General features: G+C 26.8%; 1 protein-coding gene across 2 annotated transcripts in view; it reads right to left on the bottom strand.

Annotated features, from left to right (window-relative positions):
- Positions 1–7,096: 7,096 nt before the first annotated feature.
- Positions 7,097–17,848, bottom strand: part of LOC111635980 (glutamate receptor 1-like) — a 71,656-nt gene continuing 60,904 nt past the window's right edge. For both annotated transcript variants that reach the window (XM_023381131.1, XM_023381132.1), the window contains one exon: positions 7,097–7,320. In XM_023381131.1, coding sequence (XP_023236899.1) covers positions 7,225–7,320 — 96 coding nt within the window. In that variant the 3' untranslated portion in view covers positions 7,097–7,224. The remainder of the gene's footprint in view (positions 7,321–17,848) is intronic.

Raw genomic sequence — 17,848 nt, 5'->3', positions numbered from 1 at the left:
TTAAGTAAACCTTATAAAATCAATTAAAAATTTAAAATTAATAAATTCTAATTACTTAAAATTGTGCAAAAATATTTAGTTTTGCTTTTAATATTTAAAAAGTTTTATATTAAATTGCAACGTACGTTTTTCTATATTTTAGTGTGTGTTTATCTTACTTTCAAAACTTCGATTTGTAACATTTCTTATAAGAATTATGAAATGAGTTAGAAATATCTCGTATTTTCTATTTATAAAAATGAATGAAAAATCGATACATAAATTACTTTTTTCGTTAGAAAAATATTTCATACCCCTCCGAACTTTGTTTAAATTAACTAAAAATAGCTTCAGCCTCCAAAACGAATATTAACTTTCTTGTAATATTCATTGTTTACTTTAAATATTTAATTTACAAATTTATAAAAAAAAATAAGATAATATAAGAGTAATTTTCGTGGGAGTTTCTTCTTGCTATTTTTATTTTTAATTAAGAAAATGTCTCTTGTATTTGGTATCTATGGCCAATTTTTATATTAAAGATTTTACGTATTTGCTCAGATAATCTCCCAATAAAGTTTTAGGTATTTTAAAAGAAAAATTTGAAATTTTAACAAGGAAAAAATTTGTCATATTGAATATAGCGAGTGACAACATTGCCTCATTTAGTGGCATTTTTGTCGTTCAGACATCGGTTCAAGTTTTCTCCTTTCTGACACGACCTGTCAAATTCAGATAGGTAGAAAGGAAATGTGGCAATACGTGTTAAGGAAATAAAATTAATGTAGCGTAAGTAAAACATCTTTTTAAACCAACTTTTCCAAGAGTTTCCGTACTATTTATTAATGTTATTCTGCCCTAATTGTTAATTCTCACAGATATGTTTACGTCGTAAATTATTCGTTACGTAAATGAGCTTGAAAGTTACGTGAGAAAAGTAATAAAATGTTCTTTGAAATATTCTAAATGGATAAAAACATTTATTACAATAAATTTACCAATGTATTTATAATTATTGGTCTCTCTACGAAATTTTTGTAGAGAGATCAAAAGTGGTGTAGGTCGATCCCTCTCGTATGCATCGTATACAAAGATATATAAATATAAGAATAATCATCTTTAATGATGGAGTACACGTTCTTAATGGCAATTAGGAGAAATATGCGGCGAATTCCGAATTTTTGCGAGATAGATTGCTATTATTGATATTGTTTCAACACACGTAGTAGGGCCGATGCTTATTACAAGATGATTGGATTTCGGTTCCACTCTTTAGGAGTTTAACTGGATCAGCTAGTATTAGAGAAAAGTACCCTAGACGTCGTCTTAGTCATCAATCCACCCATTTAAAATCGAAAATTTTATGATTTTCATACGCCAAACTCTTCACGTGTCATTTACTGAAAGGCATAAAGTTACGAAATGGTTCCTTCAATGCGTCGAGATAAAGTTTTACCAGGTAAGAATGTGGCTTTTATAAATAAAAAGATTTTTGTATATTTTCGAAACGAAAAGTACAGTTTTCATAAATGAGAATTTGTCTACTTGTATATTATCTGATATAAGATCAAAATTTGCATATGAAATTATCACCAACCACAAAAAATATACATATATTATCTTAAAAATAATAAGGAAGACATAATAATTATACATAAATTAACAAAGTTACTAAACTGTTAATTACCGTAATAATAATAATAATATGCAGATCTGTTCTTTGAGACAAAACAATTATTGAGTACTTTACATCGTTTACTGTATAAATATGTTTAAAATCGTTTAAAAAATTATATTAATTAATCAAATAATGTAAAAAATATTTAATAATATTATTTAAAAATGAATATGAAAGAAATTGATGGGATCAAAGATCTTTCAGATAATTCAGAAACTCTCTTGTTTTTTTTGTGCTTTAGGACATAAAGTTCTGTGCATTTAGAGTTTCATGAATTATAAATACTGTAATGAGATTACTGCATTTGAAAGTAAATTAGTTTACTCAGAATCTAATGTAATGTTACGTGTATGACCTAGTTTCGCGGCGCTACAATCGACAAATGGCGTAATAATTTTCCAGTTACGTGGAGAGCTTCTGTGACATGTACAGTACTGTATAACGCTTCAAGTTCTTTTTATACAATCGTTTTTGAAAATCCGGAGTTTCGGATAATCGAATTTCTAATTCGAATATACATTTGAATGTTAAAATCATTGTGTTAAACTTGTACAGATATAACTAATAATACGTGTAAGTCTAATTTCACCCTCCTCAAAACCGCATATTTATAAAACAGATGGTTGCAATATATTTAAATTTTAATATCTGCATGTTTATTTTTTAAATCTCATTGACATAGTAATGTTTGATAATAATTATTAGTAAATATCAGTTTTCTGGTTAAATGTACCCATTAAAAGAGTAGTTGTTTACAAAATAATGAAAAGTTTTATAGAAATATATTAAAAACGATCCATCTTTTTAATTTTAACAATTTCTAATGTTTATTTAGCAGATATAAAATATATTTATCTCAAAGAGGGATGTTTTCAATGAGATTTTATGAAGATCTTTCCGATTCAATGGCAATTCCTAAACAAAAATCTCATTATGAAATCACGAAGTTCTAGTAATGGGATTTTTCAATATTTCAATAATAAATTAAATATTGAAATATTGGAAAAATAGAGCAATTCAATTTCAAATATTCAGTATATCTATTTCAATATTAAAACAAAATCTTAATTTATCATAATTACAGTATATTAATTAATACAACGCTTCTTTACTGCACTGTACTAATTTTTGAGTGATTTTTATTTTTATTTATTACATTATTTATTTAGAATTTCATTTACTTATTAGAAATAAGTAAATGAAATTCTAAACATCATCTTTAACACAGAATTATAAAAATTTAACACCCATTTGAACAATTAACTCATTGTTTATCGTTCAGTCTTTTATTGTTTATTCACGCTCCAGTTAAAATATATATAAAAATGTTTTCGGGAAGAAAGAATTGCTCTAGTCAATGGACAAAATGTTATTGTAATGTTTTGACGTGTTCGATAGAAAAAAAAAACACTCGAAACACAAAATTATCTTATTATGTCTTTTTATATGTCTAACTTATTATATTGAAAATGGATCAAATAATCCCTTTTTGGGGAATTTTAAACAGTAGTTCTTATAAAGTCCTTATTGATGATTATTGATGTAAGGCCTGTCCTGAAAATATTTGAGAAAATGGAATAATTTCTATGATTCCAAAATTTAACGTAGTTTATAGAAAATAAAGTAATTAAACAATATAAATTATTTTTTGTATATCTACTTAAAATTACATACGAATCGAAACTCTAAGGATCTAAACTTCTTGTAGTTCCAAAAATTAGTTAGTCAAATAAATTTTTGTTATGTAGTGTAATTATTTAATTTACTACGTGTAAAACATTATAAGAACACTCTTAACGTAAAAAATAAGTGATTTTTTAAAAATAATTTTATTCATTTGTAAGTAATTCAAGTGAATTTGTGCAGAGGACGAAGTAACCACACGAAACACGATGTAAAGTTATAAAATAAAGCGAATTTTATTCATAAAAAGTTGAAAGTAGAAGAATCGGATAACATACATAATAATAGGGGACAAAAAAACTGATCATGTGATTGTTGATAACCAATAAATCTAATAAATTTATATAGTCCGTGGCATTTCACAAGAGAGCGATGCTTAATATAGAAGCAGATTTTATTCGATTTTTATAATAAATTACCCTAAGTTAGCAGCATTATACTATTACCTTCAAAAATTTGGTTAATTCCAATTTAAAGTTAGCAAATTTCTAATAAATTTTAAATTTTTTTTCAATGGATTTATGGTTATAATTGGAATTTTTATTAAGGTAAAGTTCTTAAAAATGAATTAAGTATAAAAATTTGTAAATTATATTAAGTTATTTAATAAAGAAGATACAATATTGCTATAATTTATTCAAATTCTCAAATAGGTTTGGAATAAAAGAAGTTAAGTAATAAAAATATTTAATATTTACGTTAAATATATATTTTATAATTTATTAACAACGCAGCAAAATCATAATTATTTTTGATGAAAAATTTATGAATTCTCAATGCAAAGTAATTTAATTATTTCGAGAGAATAGCAACAAACTAAATTAATCGAATTAAACAAGTTAAGGAAAATTACCAAGTAAAAGAACTGAATATAAATATCTGGTTTCTTACAGAAAGACACATGCAAATGAAATTCTTCTGGAAATTCTGGAAACAAAATTCAAAGTTTTCTAATTCTGAAGACTAATTTCGATTCTTCTAATGATTTGTTAATCATAATTTACTATAATCTCCATTAATTAGAATAGATTCAGACTCACAAAGAAATTCGACTATCCGTGTAACAAGACGAGTTTCTAAGAGTTAAAACATTCGCATCAAATTCCTATACAAATATTCTTATTTGCCAGGGCGTAAATTATATTCCATTTGAAATAAAATAAAAATTGGTTGGAGAATTTGATAAACAAGAAGAGTTTTCACCAAAAATAAATTTAATTAATATTGGGTGGCCAAGAAATGAAGAAACCGAAGCAAAGATTGAACTTCCTCGGTTACAACTGGGTAATTACTGTTGTTGATGAGTGGCAGTCTATTGTCACCTCTACTACCAACAGGGAAAGACTCGGTAATTACCTAGATAATGACTTTTAGTTGTTTTCCTTTGCTGGGAGCAACAATTGGCACTGACTTTCCCCCTGTCTACTCCCCGTTTTCAAATGTAGAAATCAATATTCAATTCACTCTCGTACAATTTATCTTTGTGGTTTGTTTTATGTATTAATAATATATTAAAGAAAATTTTCTTCGTTAATTAAAGTTTTAAGCTATTCCAGAACGCATTCACAACAATATTTTAAAAATTGTAAGGATTTAACAAAATTTTTAATCAGAATGTAACAGAATTTATAAAGTAAATCAACTGGAAAATTCTTCTTCTTCTATTCATCAAAATTTACGTTTTTGATTTCTTATTTGAATTAATTCGATAAATTTTTAAACTCTAGTTTATTCTTTCCCCCCCCTCTTATCAAGAGTTAAAGGTTGTAAGATTTAATTAAATTTTAGCTTCATATAAAACGTTATCACTCGTCCATTTTGAATAAATTTCGAGTTACGATTTTAGATATTTCTCTGTAAATCGATTATATCAAAAAAATTATATTAATAAATTCAATATTTCAATAATAAATTAAATATTGAAATATTGGAAAAATAGAGCAATTCAATTTCAAATATTCAGTATATCTATTTCAATATTAAAACAAAATCTTAATTTATCATAATTACAGTATATTAATTAATACAACGCTTCTTTACTGCACTGTACTAATTTTTGAGTGATTTTTATTTTTATTTATTACATTATTTATTTAGAATTTCATTTACTTATTAGAAATAAGTAAATGAAATTCTAAACATCATCTTTAACACAGAATTATAAAAATTTAACACCNTTTTTTTTTCACTTTGAAAGTACAGAAGATGTTCGAAACCGGAGGCAAAAAAAATTAAGTTTATAAAATCTCCGAGAGCAGAAATGAACACGAAGACAGATGAAAAAAAATGCAACTGAAACTCTGAATAACGGCCACCGCGTAAACATAAAAGAATGGCCGTTATATGGAGGTTATTTTGTATGCATTTTGCATGCATTTTGCTCGAACATTTGTGAAAAAGTAGCTGCTGTTTAGATATGTTCGTTGTTCGGAGGTGGCCATTATATGAAGGTTATTTTGTATGCATTTTTGTTCAACAAAGGTTTCTGAAAAATATCCTGAAAAAATGATAGATGTGTCCATTTTTGGGAAGTGGCCGTTATTGAAGGTTCACCTTTATTACAAAATTCTATCCACGTGTAAAGAAATGCTTTATAAAAGTTATTTCCTCTGTAAATATGCCTAGAAATAAAGTTTAATAAAATACATAATACAACGAAATAAATTATACATATGTATGTATATATGTATAATTTATTTCGTGAAATTTCGAATATCTACAATTTTTATAATTGGAGAAAAAACTCAAACGTGGGCCTAATTCTTTTCTCAGTTCGCATTCTTCCATTCTTGCTGACGATGTTTATAAATGTTATCGTCATAAAAACCAAATAAAAATTTAATTTATTAAATTAAACACCTATAAAGCGATGGAAAATGAATTTTAAAATATAACGAGAGAACGTAATTAAGAAAAATGATTAAAAGTTTATTTCACAGATTCAGACATTTTTAATTTATTTCGTGTCAAATAATTTTTTTCTACCCCCGAATGTCCGATGTTACGTAATAAATTATGAAAAATTAACAACGAAAATATATAAATTCGCTTTTCGTTAATTACGTTTATTTTCGCCGTCATTTACAATTAAAAATGATCTCGGTAATAATCAAGTTAATTGCAATTCTGCATTTTTTTCCCTTATAAGTATTTTTATAATTTCTTCTTGGTTAATTCGAATTAGTTCTTCGTATTAAATACTCGTTAAGTTCAAACGAAATGATAAATGACCAAATTTGATAAGAATTATCAAATTCGTCCATTCTAACATCGATTTTATAAAAAATTCTGTAAAGATTTGACCCTACTAACAAAATTTGTCCATTCTAACATCGAATTTGGCAAAATTCTTACCACAAGTTGGCCATTCTAATGTCGATTTTGTGAGAAATTCTATAAAAATTTGGACTTTGTAACATCGAATTTGTCAATAATTTCTAAATCCTACATCGTTTTAATATTTTTGTTATCTTCTTAAGTAAACCTTATAAAATCAATTAAAAATTTAAAATTAATAAATTCTAATTACTTAAAATTGTGCAAAAATATTTAGTTTTGCTTTTAATATTTAAAAATATAATTCTATATTTATTTTATCCAATTCCAAATTTTATTTGAATATTTTTGAACTGTTTTCTAGTGTTATTCGCTAACGAATCAAGCATCAGTTTTAAAGAAGAAAAATTTTTTATCTTCAGTTCAATTTTTAGTAAAAAAATAATTAAATTCTGACTAAGTAAAATTTCCTTACCGTTTTTTAAATATCTTAAGCTGAAAATTAAAGAAAATTTCCAGAAAATTATCACGAAAAATTACAACCGAGTGGATATCTTTCCACTTACGTAAAGTACTAAAGAAATAAAAATTGAAATTGGTATACCGAATTAAATGGACCCTGTTCGTACCCTGCTGCATTCTCCTTCTAAATCACCATTTATGGACATTCGTAGTTTATTTTTCATGGCTTCCATTAGACTCACCTGAAAGATTTGAACGTTATTATTTATTTTTCTCGTGTAAATTGTTTTTACTTTTTCAAACATGAATTATGTTTTTACCTCACGTATTTCTTTGGCATTCGAATAAATGTTATTTATTATATTTAACATACAACTTTTCATACTTTTACTATCATAATTTTCTGTAAATATAGCTGCTACATTCGACAATTTTGCTATATTTCAATATTCAAACTATTATCAATTTATGAATAAAGTTCCATCCTTGTCTAACCCATTGTTAACACAGTTCTTGTACTTCGAGTAATTTATAAGAAAAATTGGTTGTAATTAATCATTTATAGAATTTAAAACAAAAATATTTATAATAATAAACAAGCAAAATATAAAATACTAAATTCTATAAAAAATTTCACATATGTCAGAATTAAATTGCAGTTCATTATTATTATTATTATTATTATAAAAATCAAGTATATTTTCAGATTAATTTATAATATTTCATTGTGATTAATATAAAATTAAATTTTATAAATTCAAAATAAAATAAATAAAATCGAATTTTATGAACTTTTTTATTTCTATCAAACATATTTATATATTAAAACAACTTCTTACAGAATTACTGGAACGTATAAATTACATTCTAGAACCTTAGAAGTCTAGTAACAACAACACTTGGAGGTACTGTACCATTATGAAAAAACGGGCGACACCAGCAGTTAGCAACCTTTGTCTATACCATTATTTATATCTTGTTACTCACTGTTTATGGTATAGATATATTTCTATCGCCATGGTAACATATATGGATAAAAGTTGTCTATACGCGCTTAGATAGTTCCGTAGATTTTAAAATAATTTTTGAACATGTGTTCTATACGTTCCATGGGTTTTTAAAAATAATTTGTAAATATTGTTCTTTGCATTCCACGTTCGAATCGTACTGGTTTAAAAACTTGAGGAAGACCGGTGTACGGTCGAAAACGTTAGTTATCCATTAAAGTGCTGTTGTTACTGGACTTTTTAGGTTCTAGAGTGTGACATTTATATAAATTATTATTTTATCTTATATTACATAATTTATAAATCTATTCAGAAATGAGAAGGTGCTCATAAAGATACGAGAGTTTATAAATTACAAGAGAGATCTATAAATTCAAAATATTTTATTACATATAAATTTAGATATTAGAATAAATTTAGTATATTTTTACAGAAATTTCGAATAAAAATATAAACTATCTATCTCCTTCTCGGCAATATTAGTTGCTTATACTACTAATAAACACACCTGATTTATATTTTCCGAGTTTTTTTTTTCTTTATTCCGAACGTTTTCAGCCTATTTGGATAGGCCATCTTCAGGCTTTACATTCATCGTTCCAAATGGAACCATTTGTTCGAATTTATTTCATTTGAATTTGAACTTTTAAAAACTTATGTATATACAAGAGTAGACTAAGTAAATAGCTAATTAACAATAATATCAAAACGCGTTTCAACTTAACAAACACAAAAACACAAAAATTATAAAAAATTTAAATGAGACTAAATACTAATTCCTATAATCTCCAGTTCATATTTTTATGGATTATTAAAACCCATACTCTTTTCAATTTTATATTTCCAAGCCGTTGGTAATGCATTTGCATCATTCGCATTTAGGCATCGGTCCCTTATTTTACTTTTGTAAATCTCTATTTTTTCCATTTCCATCGCGATGGACGGTGAGTGCCCCGTTCTAACAATCTTCTCTTCATCCCATTTGACTACTGCTCCGTCTGATTGTGCCATACTTGCCAATATCGTGCTATCGAGTCCTTTATTAACACTATATTTGTGTTCCTTTACACGTACCGTAAGGTTTCTTCTGATCCCCCAATTAGGAATTGATAAAGAGTATATAGGGGTGACCAGAAGAAATTTATGTTTTTTTTGTGTTTGTTAAGTTGCAACGCGTTTTGATATTATTGTTAATTAGCTATTTACTTAGTCTACTCTTGTATATACATAAGTTTTTTAAAAGTTCAAATTCAAATGAAATAAATTCGAACAAATGGTTCCATTTGGAACGATGAATGTAAAGCCTGAAGATGGCCTATCCAAATAGGCTGAAAACTTTCGGAATAAAGGAAACACTACACAATTAAAAATTATTGTGTAGTTAAAACTATTAAACGTATGATAATATCACGAATGTGAGTATTGTGAACTTATAACAAACACCGAACTTTCGATTATCCGTGCATCGCCAAAATAATTTGTCCATTTTTCCCACGGACAGCGTAACGCATGAAAAGTTGTGTACACATCATCAGTGCACATGCAGTAATCTTTCAAGCTGAGCTGACTTTTCATGAAAAGATTTAAAACGTCCAAGAGAGTTGACCTCAATTTAAATACGAAAATTAAAAAATATATTGATACACGCAAAAAAGTCACACTTATACGCTATAAACAGTTTAAAAATACCCTACTAGTCTTAGAATTAAAAGACATTAATTTGAAATAAAAATGTAAGAATCATGCTTACAAACGTAAAATTTAAATTTCTACACGATATATTTAAAAATATTATTCGATAAATATGTATTTCAGCTTGACTCGAACTTGAACTTGAGAAACTAGGGAGATGTAATTCATACTCGCATCACGTTATAACGGGGTTGAGCTGTAGTTAATTTAAAACCTATAAATAGTATTTTTTTATAGTTTCGAGGGTTATTTTGGATTATCCGTGTTTTCCGGTTTTCCATGCCCTAATTAGCGCGGATAATCGGGAGTTCGGTATATTTCCGAATATAAATTAGTAAGTCCAACTTAAATGACAAAAATAAAGGAGCAGACTTTCTCGGAATGTAAATATTTCTCAATAATATTGCTAAACTTTTTTACCAATATTTAGCAAATGATACGTATCCTGAATATTATTTTTAAGAGTATTTCGTAAATAAAAATTCTGTGAGTCGTTTATGATACTTTCTGAATGTATTAAATGACTCAGAAGCATATTTATTAGATAGATGATGCCAAAAAATGATTCCTTAAGGATTAATTTCGCCGACAAAATTCTATATTCTATAGTCTATAACTTATAAGGAGTAATGCAAAATGACGGATTGACAGATCAAGTTAGAAGCTGAAACTTTATCGAAAATTAAAGCTACATTAAATTAAGATTTATTAAAATTAGGTATCTTGATTCTTTTTCAAGATTTAAACCTTATTTCAGTTGCACTCGGGATGTATTCAGCCATCGTTTTATGGCCTATCATTTACAGATCTGAATCAACTAGATGAATTCTTAGTAGAAATTACGACTGTTGTATATAGCACACGTCACTTGCAAACAATAATAATAATAATAATAATAATAATAATAATAATTCATTTTATTGAAATTTTTTGCTTAAATTAGTGTAATTTTTCTTTGAATTATTTGCATACATAAAGAAATTTCATCTAATTTACTGTATGAAGTGTTAAAAGTAACAAACATTCCTGTGCCACATTGAAAATTCTGCTGCAAGAGCACTTTACGACGAGAATTAGTCGTAAAGTGCTTTTACAAATGTGTTCTTATTCCAGTAAACGAAATAAAATTTTATGCGAAATCAATCTGTAAGTTTCAATCTTGACAATTATATTAAAATATACTTTTAAATGCTTTCGGATTTTTCGTTTCGACCAATAAATCGCATCGAAACTAAATTACCTAACAAGAATTCAGTTTCGATGCTATTAATTGGTCATGTAAAACATATGATTTTCATCATACGCGTTTTTCACATACAGTTGGTCTTTAATAATTCATAACTATAAGAAATTTTCAATTATACGTAGTTTTTACACTAAATTGTGATTTGCCCGCAGAACTTATTCCTATAATTAGGTATCCAAATTAAATTATCTAGAATATTGTTTTTAATTTTTCAGTTATGATCAAGAATTGATAATAATTATTTATTTTGTTGATTTCTAAAATTATTTTCTAAAAATTTTACTTTCACGTTGCAGTTTTATACACATGTATAAAACAATGAATTTATTGTTTCTCGTTATTGTATGAAGATAACTCGCTCTTGAACACAGAATTTAATAAAAAGTTAATTTTGATATTTAATTTTTGCATATTTTGATTCATAATATTCCTTCAAAAACTAAATTTTTTGTCTCGAATTATAGAAAATTTAAGAATTCTCATACTTTGATGCTCAAGTTCTCATTTCTGAATTGACTTATATAATTTATAAATCTCTAATTTATATTTTTACTTATACTACAGTACTAATAAACACACCTGATTTATATTTGCCTAGTTAAAACTGAAGTTCGGTTTTATAAAATGAAAAACTTCACATCTTTATAACGGTAACTGACAGAAAATTAAAAATACCGTCACTCATTTCTTCATTATCATTCGATATTGCATCGAATACTTTATTGTCTTTCTTGATAATAAATTTCGAATTTACAACGGATTTTCCTTAACGTACGGTATGAAATGCCGATATATAAAAGGACTATAAATGTCTTTAGCAGTACGAGAATTTGTTTCAGTTATAAATTACTATTGGTCGCTTGCTTTACACTCCGATGAAATTCGTTAGAATATCATTGAAATTAGTAACGTTAATAATTATTCAAACGTTGAGTAATATCTCTTCGGGATTAACTACGATGTCTTAAGTTGATGCAATGTATCGTTTTGAGAGAAATTAAATGTATCGAAATTCAATCAGATCGAAAATGATATTTCGGCATCTCTCCGAACTTAATTAAATTATTTTAGGAATTTAATTGTCCGTATTAATTAATATTTAATGTCTGTTATAATGATAGAGTAATCATAATTATTAATCACAATATCAAGTTCTCAACTTTTTAATTACAGTACTTTTCTTTTATAAATACATAATCTTGTTTTTATGTCATCCAAACAATTAATATTTTTCGTATTCGAGCGAAACGAAAACTAAAAAAAATCGTCACAACTCCGCGCTGTAATTTTTGAATCATCGTTTAATTTAAAAATCGCGTGTTTTCCGTAATTCGTATATAGTTAATGGAAGTCTCGGTCTCTAAGCTTTCCATATCTGGTCTCGATTTTCATCTATCTAATTCCGTTATCGAGATTAACGAAGGACAGATAGGTGGACAGATGTCAGTGGGAATGAATGTGAAAATTTCAGCCTAATATACAGAATTTTTTAAAATTTCTCAATATAAAGATTATATAAAACCCGTTTCAAGTGTTTTGTGAGTTGTTTACATTTATTGCTATTAAAATAACATTTTTAAAATGTATCAATATTATTTTATTTTGTGTAATATTTTTCTATATTTATAACTATTTACCGTATAGAGCAAATTACATACAAATTATTTGTTTCAAAGAATACGAGTTTAAAATTTTTATTTTAAGTTTTGTACATAAGTTATCTAAAATTTCAATTTCTAAAGTCAATATTTTATTAATTTTTTAAAATTCTTCATAGCAATTACATTAATTTTTGTAGATATAACACAGATTTGGAATATTATACACTAGTACTAACATGAATGTCCACTATGTAAACTTATAAAGACAGAGGGAACATGAATGAAGCTGAAAAAATAAAGTGAGTTTTGATATAAAAAATACGAATGATTTGTCTCGAAAGTTGAAATTATTGTTTTCAATATTAAATATTGACCAAATTGTCAAGTTTTCTTGAATCATTCTGAAAGAATTTCAGCAATAAGCTGCGGGTAATGTTTCGTATGAATGAAATGAGTCGACTTATTCAACACTTTCGCATAAAACAATTCATCAAATGTCATGTTTATGTATGAATAAATCTTTCTTCGAATACAAAGGAGCTGATTTATTACGTCGATTTATGACTCGAAACTAAAGAAAATATGGAATTACAATAAAAATATATATTTTAACGCACATTTATTATTTACTTTCTTTAATTTATGGTAAGGTTAAAAAAGTAAGTAACAGAAAAGAATGCACTTAAAAAGAGAACATTTTCTAGTTGAAAACATGGTAGTCGTTGTGAATTTCTATAAAGAAAATATTTTAAAATATTTACATAACTTAAACACTTATGTGAATATGCAATGGCATTACTGAATATGTAAATGTAACTTTAGAAGTTTAATAGAGATTCAGAAACATTCTTTAAATTAGAATTATAACACAAAATTTTGTATATTTTATATTTTAAAATTTTAAGGTAATATGCTATAAAAGTAAATTTAATTGTTACATGATTTTAGGAATCTGTAAGAAAAATGAATATGATTTTCTAAAAGTTGTAAAGAAAAGAGAAAAATTGTGTTGTCGGTTTTATCTTTATAACTGTCTACAAATGTCTTTTTTTGCAACAAAAATACAGCAAGTGCCAAAAATTTACTGAAAGAAGAGAAAAGTATTTACAAGAAAATAGAGTGAAATATAAAAGAAAAACTATTCCATTAAGATAAGCAAAATTGGGTCCATCAAAGACTATTATTAAGAAATGTAAGTTACAGGACAATGTTAAATGCTTTTACTATTATTTTTCACAATTATTTTCTTATTAAATGTTATTAGTAACAAAATCTAACAATTACTAGTTGCATCACTCTTCATTAAGTGTATAATTATTCGGCTGTAATTTAAAAGATGGTTCTACTGGTATCAGTCTGTCCTTCCTTAATTTAAATAAAAATCAAGACCGGATATGGAAACCGTTAGAACAGGAAACCCAGATTAACTATATATTTGTCGCGTCTTTTCAATTTAAAAGTTTTCCCAAGAAGGGAGTTATGATACATAAATGACACTGTTGTCTCAGGAAAAGTATGATATGCAGGGGGCAAGACGTTACTGATTTGAGATCCAGAGCATTTACAGTATTGTAAATAAGTTAAAAATATGATTAAAATGTGCAGCCCGGCGTTGTGACGATGTTACAATAATTTTTGCTCGTCTATATTATATATATTATTACTCTCATTTATTTTTATATGGATAGTTCTTCAGGCGAGCGAATCACTAAAACTAATATGATGCCGTAGTGATATAACTAAGATGCTCGAAACTCAAAGCAGCTTACCGCTTTATAACGTGTTTATCTATACAAACTATTTCGAATTTGATATTTAATATTTAAATAATAGTAACTACACCTATATCCAAAGAAATGCTTTGTATTGAACATGTATTGTTTGATTTATTTATATACATTACTAAATAAAATAAGCAGAAATATTAACAAAACATACTTTGTATTTATGTGTAGCCTATAACTTATTACAGAAAACATAATTAAACTGTAAGTAATTCTTTTCATAAAGAGCGAAATAAAAAGCATTCATTTAAATCAGGGATGTCCAACCCGCGGCCCAAGGCAAGTTCCAATGAGGCCCAATAAACGTGTAAACAAAACCGACAAATTGTTTTATTTTTTATTTCAACGGCATAAACTCAAAAAAGAAGTTTCACAAAGCCGTAAACTTTTATACTGTACATATTTTATTTTTGAGTGAAAAGGAAATATTTTCAAATACTTGGAGATGTGCGGATGACGAAGGAATCCTAAATAAAGCTGAAGTTGTGACTCAAAGGATTATAGACCCAAATTTGAGAAAAAGAGAGAAAGACCAAAAGATAAAAAGTAGTGAGAAAGGTTAAATAGACCTTCTATTATGTAAATATTGACCCTTAATATTCCAATCTTCCTCACTACTTTTTATCTTTTGGCCTTTCTCTTTTTTCTCAAATTTGGGTCTATACTCCTTTGAGTTCCAACTCCAGCATTATTTAGTATTTTTTCCAGCGTTGCAATATTTGGCTACTTTGCGCCAAATTTGGCTACCATTGTTTTTAGTTTGGTGTAAAAATTATCATTTGGCTCATTGGCTACTTTCTGGGCTACATATTATTTATAAATATATTAGTCTAATAACAATGCCCTTTAAAATGGCGTTTCGTCGTTTTTTATTAATTAGAGACCCAAATAAAACGAATATTCGTGTTTTTCAAATAAATTTTTGATTGTCTCCTTTATAATAAATGAATTTATTTACTTCTAAGTAAAAATTGAAAGTGTCTGGAGAAGTAATTTTTTAAAATATCCTTTTTTGTGATAAAGTTTTAATACTTATTATTATAATCTAGACTTGTTAATCCTTAAATATACTTGTATATTTAAGGATTGAGTCACAAATATATTATATGTACTTGTGGCCCAAAACTCCATGACTTCTTCCAATGTGGCCCAGAGGAACAAAAAGGTTGGACATCCCTGATTTAAATGCTGTCGAAAGAACAAGTTGTAATGATTGGTTTAAGCGATATGACGTAAGTTACATGTAAAATAATAATGAAAATGTTGATAAAATTATGAGTTTCATATCATCGAATGCCTTTCTCACGCCTGCAGCCAATGCGATTTTAATTGAACTAATTAGAAGAAGGAGAGAGAATGAGGTCACAACTAACCACTAACATTAATAACCCATGCAATGTAAATTATAAGCTTTCTTTCACGAAAACGAATTTACAATCGATTTTAATAATTTAAATGACATTTATAAAGGTGAAGATATAGTTTGTTTTTATAAAACCTGATTGAAACATTAGAACAGTTTGTAAGGAAAGAAAAAATTTCGAAATTACATTCGGCTTCTTTTTCTCTCGTGATGAACATGATCCCATAATTTCATCTGTGAAGCAGTCCAAACAGGACTCTTCATCTATCACGATAATGTCGATAGTAAGGTAAAAAGAATCATCGATATTATTTGATTGATCAAATTTGATCTTATAATTTCTCGTGGATTACTTCAAATTACTAACGATTTTTGGTATTTCTCGTTAACTTGTCGAATGAACTTCTCAAAGTATCATTGAGGAGAATCAAGATAAACTAGTTATAATCCAGTTGTTAAAAATGTTATAGCAATTTCTATAGTGATTACCCCAAAGATTATTTATAACAGCTGTAAGTTACTAAAGACGAACCTGTTTAATGATTATTTATTAACTATTAAAGAGTTTTATATAATAAATTTATACGATCTTACGTAAAGAAATTCTACTTATTACAGGAAACAATTACTGTAATTACACGAACAGTCATTATTAGGCTTATGTTAAGACAATAGACTATATTATATTAATTGATTTATATTATGCAATTATTAACGTTTCTTAATTAATATTTATTTCAATCAGGCAGTGAATTTAATAAAATTGAACATTTCATTAAATAAAAATTAAATTACTTCCATGTTTTATTCAAAAAGATGTGACAGCATTTATGTATGTAGTTACAAACATATCGTGGAAAATAGTTACAATAGCAATTTCAAAATTTTAAATGAAACTAAATATACTATATATAATTGCAAGAAGAAGTTTTCAATATTCAAACACTATCAATTGATATATCAGTTATTGTCATTTTCATAAACGAAATATGAAATGCCAATTAACTGAATTAACTTTTATTTAAATTTTCAAATTATTATTATATTAGCTATTGAAAAAATTAACACCATTTTTATAAAATTATTAGCCAAAATATAGAAAATGAAAAAATGCACTCACAGAAAATGAAGTAAAAGATGCCATTTCACATCCCATCAGTCAAAACTGCTTTCAGAAGGATTTCAGATGTAAAATTTTGTATCTGGGTTATTGGAAAAAATCTGAAATCCTTTACCTGTGCATTTATCATAATTGACACGGCCTTTACTTGATTGTCGTTTGAGTGTTTGAATCGAAGAAATTGACTCACATTTCTCAGCTCCGAGTAGATAAAAATCACTGAACACTGGTAGTTAGTCGCGGGTTCGCGCCTCGCAAACGTGCTGGCCGCGTGGAATTTTCTGGATTTACTTCGTATCTAACATCTAAATATGGACCAGTTTTCTAGAGAAAATCTGGGAGGTATTCCCGCTTTAGTAGATAGCCCATTACTCAATCCATCAATCGTCAATTTTTCAGTTTTGAGATGAACGCGACTGTATTTAAAATGTATAGTTTCCCTTATAAATTCTCTAAACAACTAATTCTTATTAAATGTTCATCTTTATAAAACTATAATTTCATTAAATACTAAGTTAAAATGGAAAAATTCAATTAACATTATTATTATATTTAACATTATAATGCAGAGAGTACAACGATAGTCCACCTAAAATGGGAAAATGATATTCCTGGTAGAAAAGAAAATGTATATAAATCTGTTGCTAGAAAATCTTTAATCTTATTGAAAAAAATTATTTTTTTTTATTACAAGACTCAGTTTTTAGAGTAAAACTTTAAAACAAAGTGTAATACTTATATTTATAATTATAATATTCATCAATGTATTGAACAAACTGATATTTGTGAAAGAGCCAAATTTCTGTTCATTAATAATCACATTTTATGGAATGTAGTGGACTCGGTTAGGACCACAATACCTCTGGCATGGGCCTGACCGAACCCACAATACTGGTACTGTATAATGGGCCTACATATCCAGGACAGACCGCCTATGAAATTCCTGGAAAAGCCTGT

Source organism: Centruroides sculpturatus, unplaced genomic scaffold, assembly GCF_000671375.1.
Source record: "Centruroides sculpturatus isolate CEXI.00-Female unplaced genomic scaffold, Cexi_2.0 scaffold1068, whole genome shotgun sequence".
In the NCBI taxonomy this organism is placed as follows: Eukaryota; Metazoa; Arthropoda; class Arachnida; order Scorpiones; family Buthidae; genus Centruroides; species Centruroides sculpturatus.
Note: the sequence above shows the minus strand (reverse complement) of the source record. Positions and strands in the feature narration are given on the sequence as shown.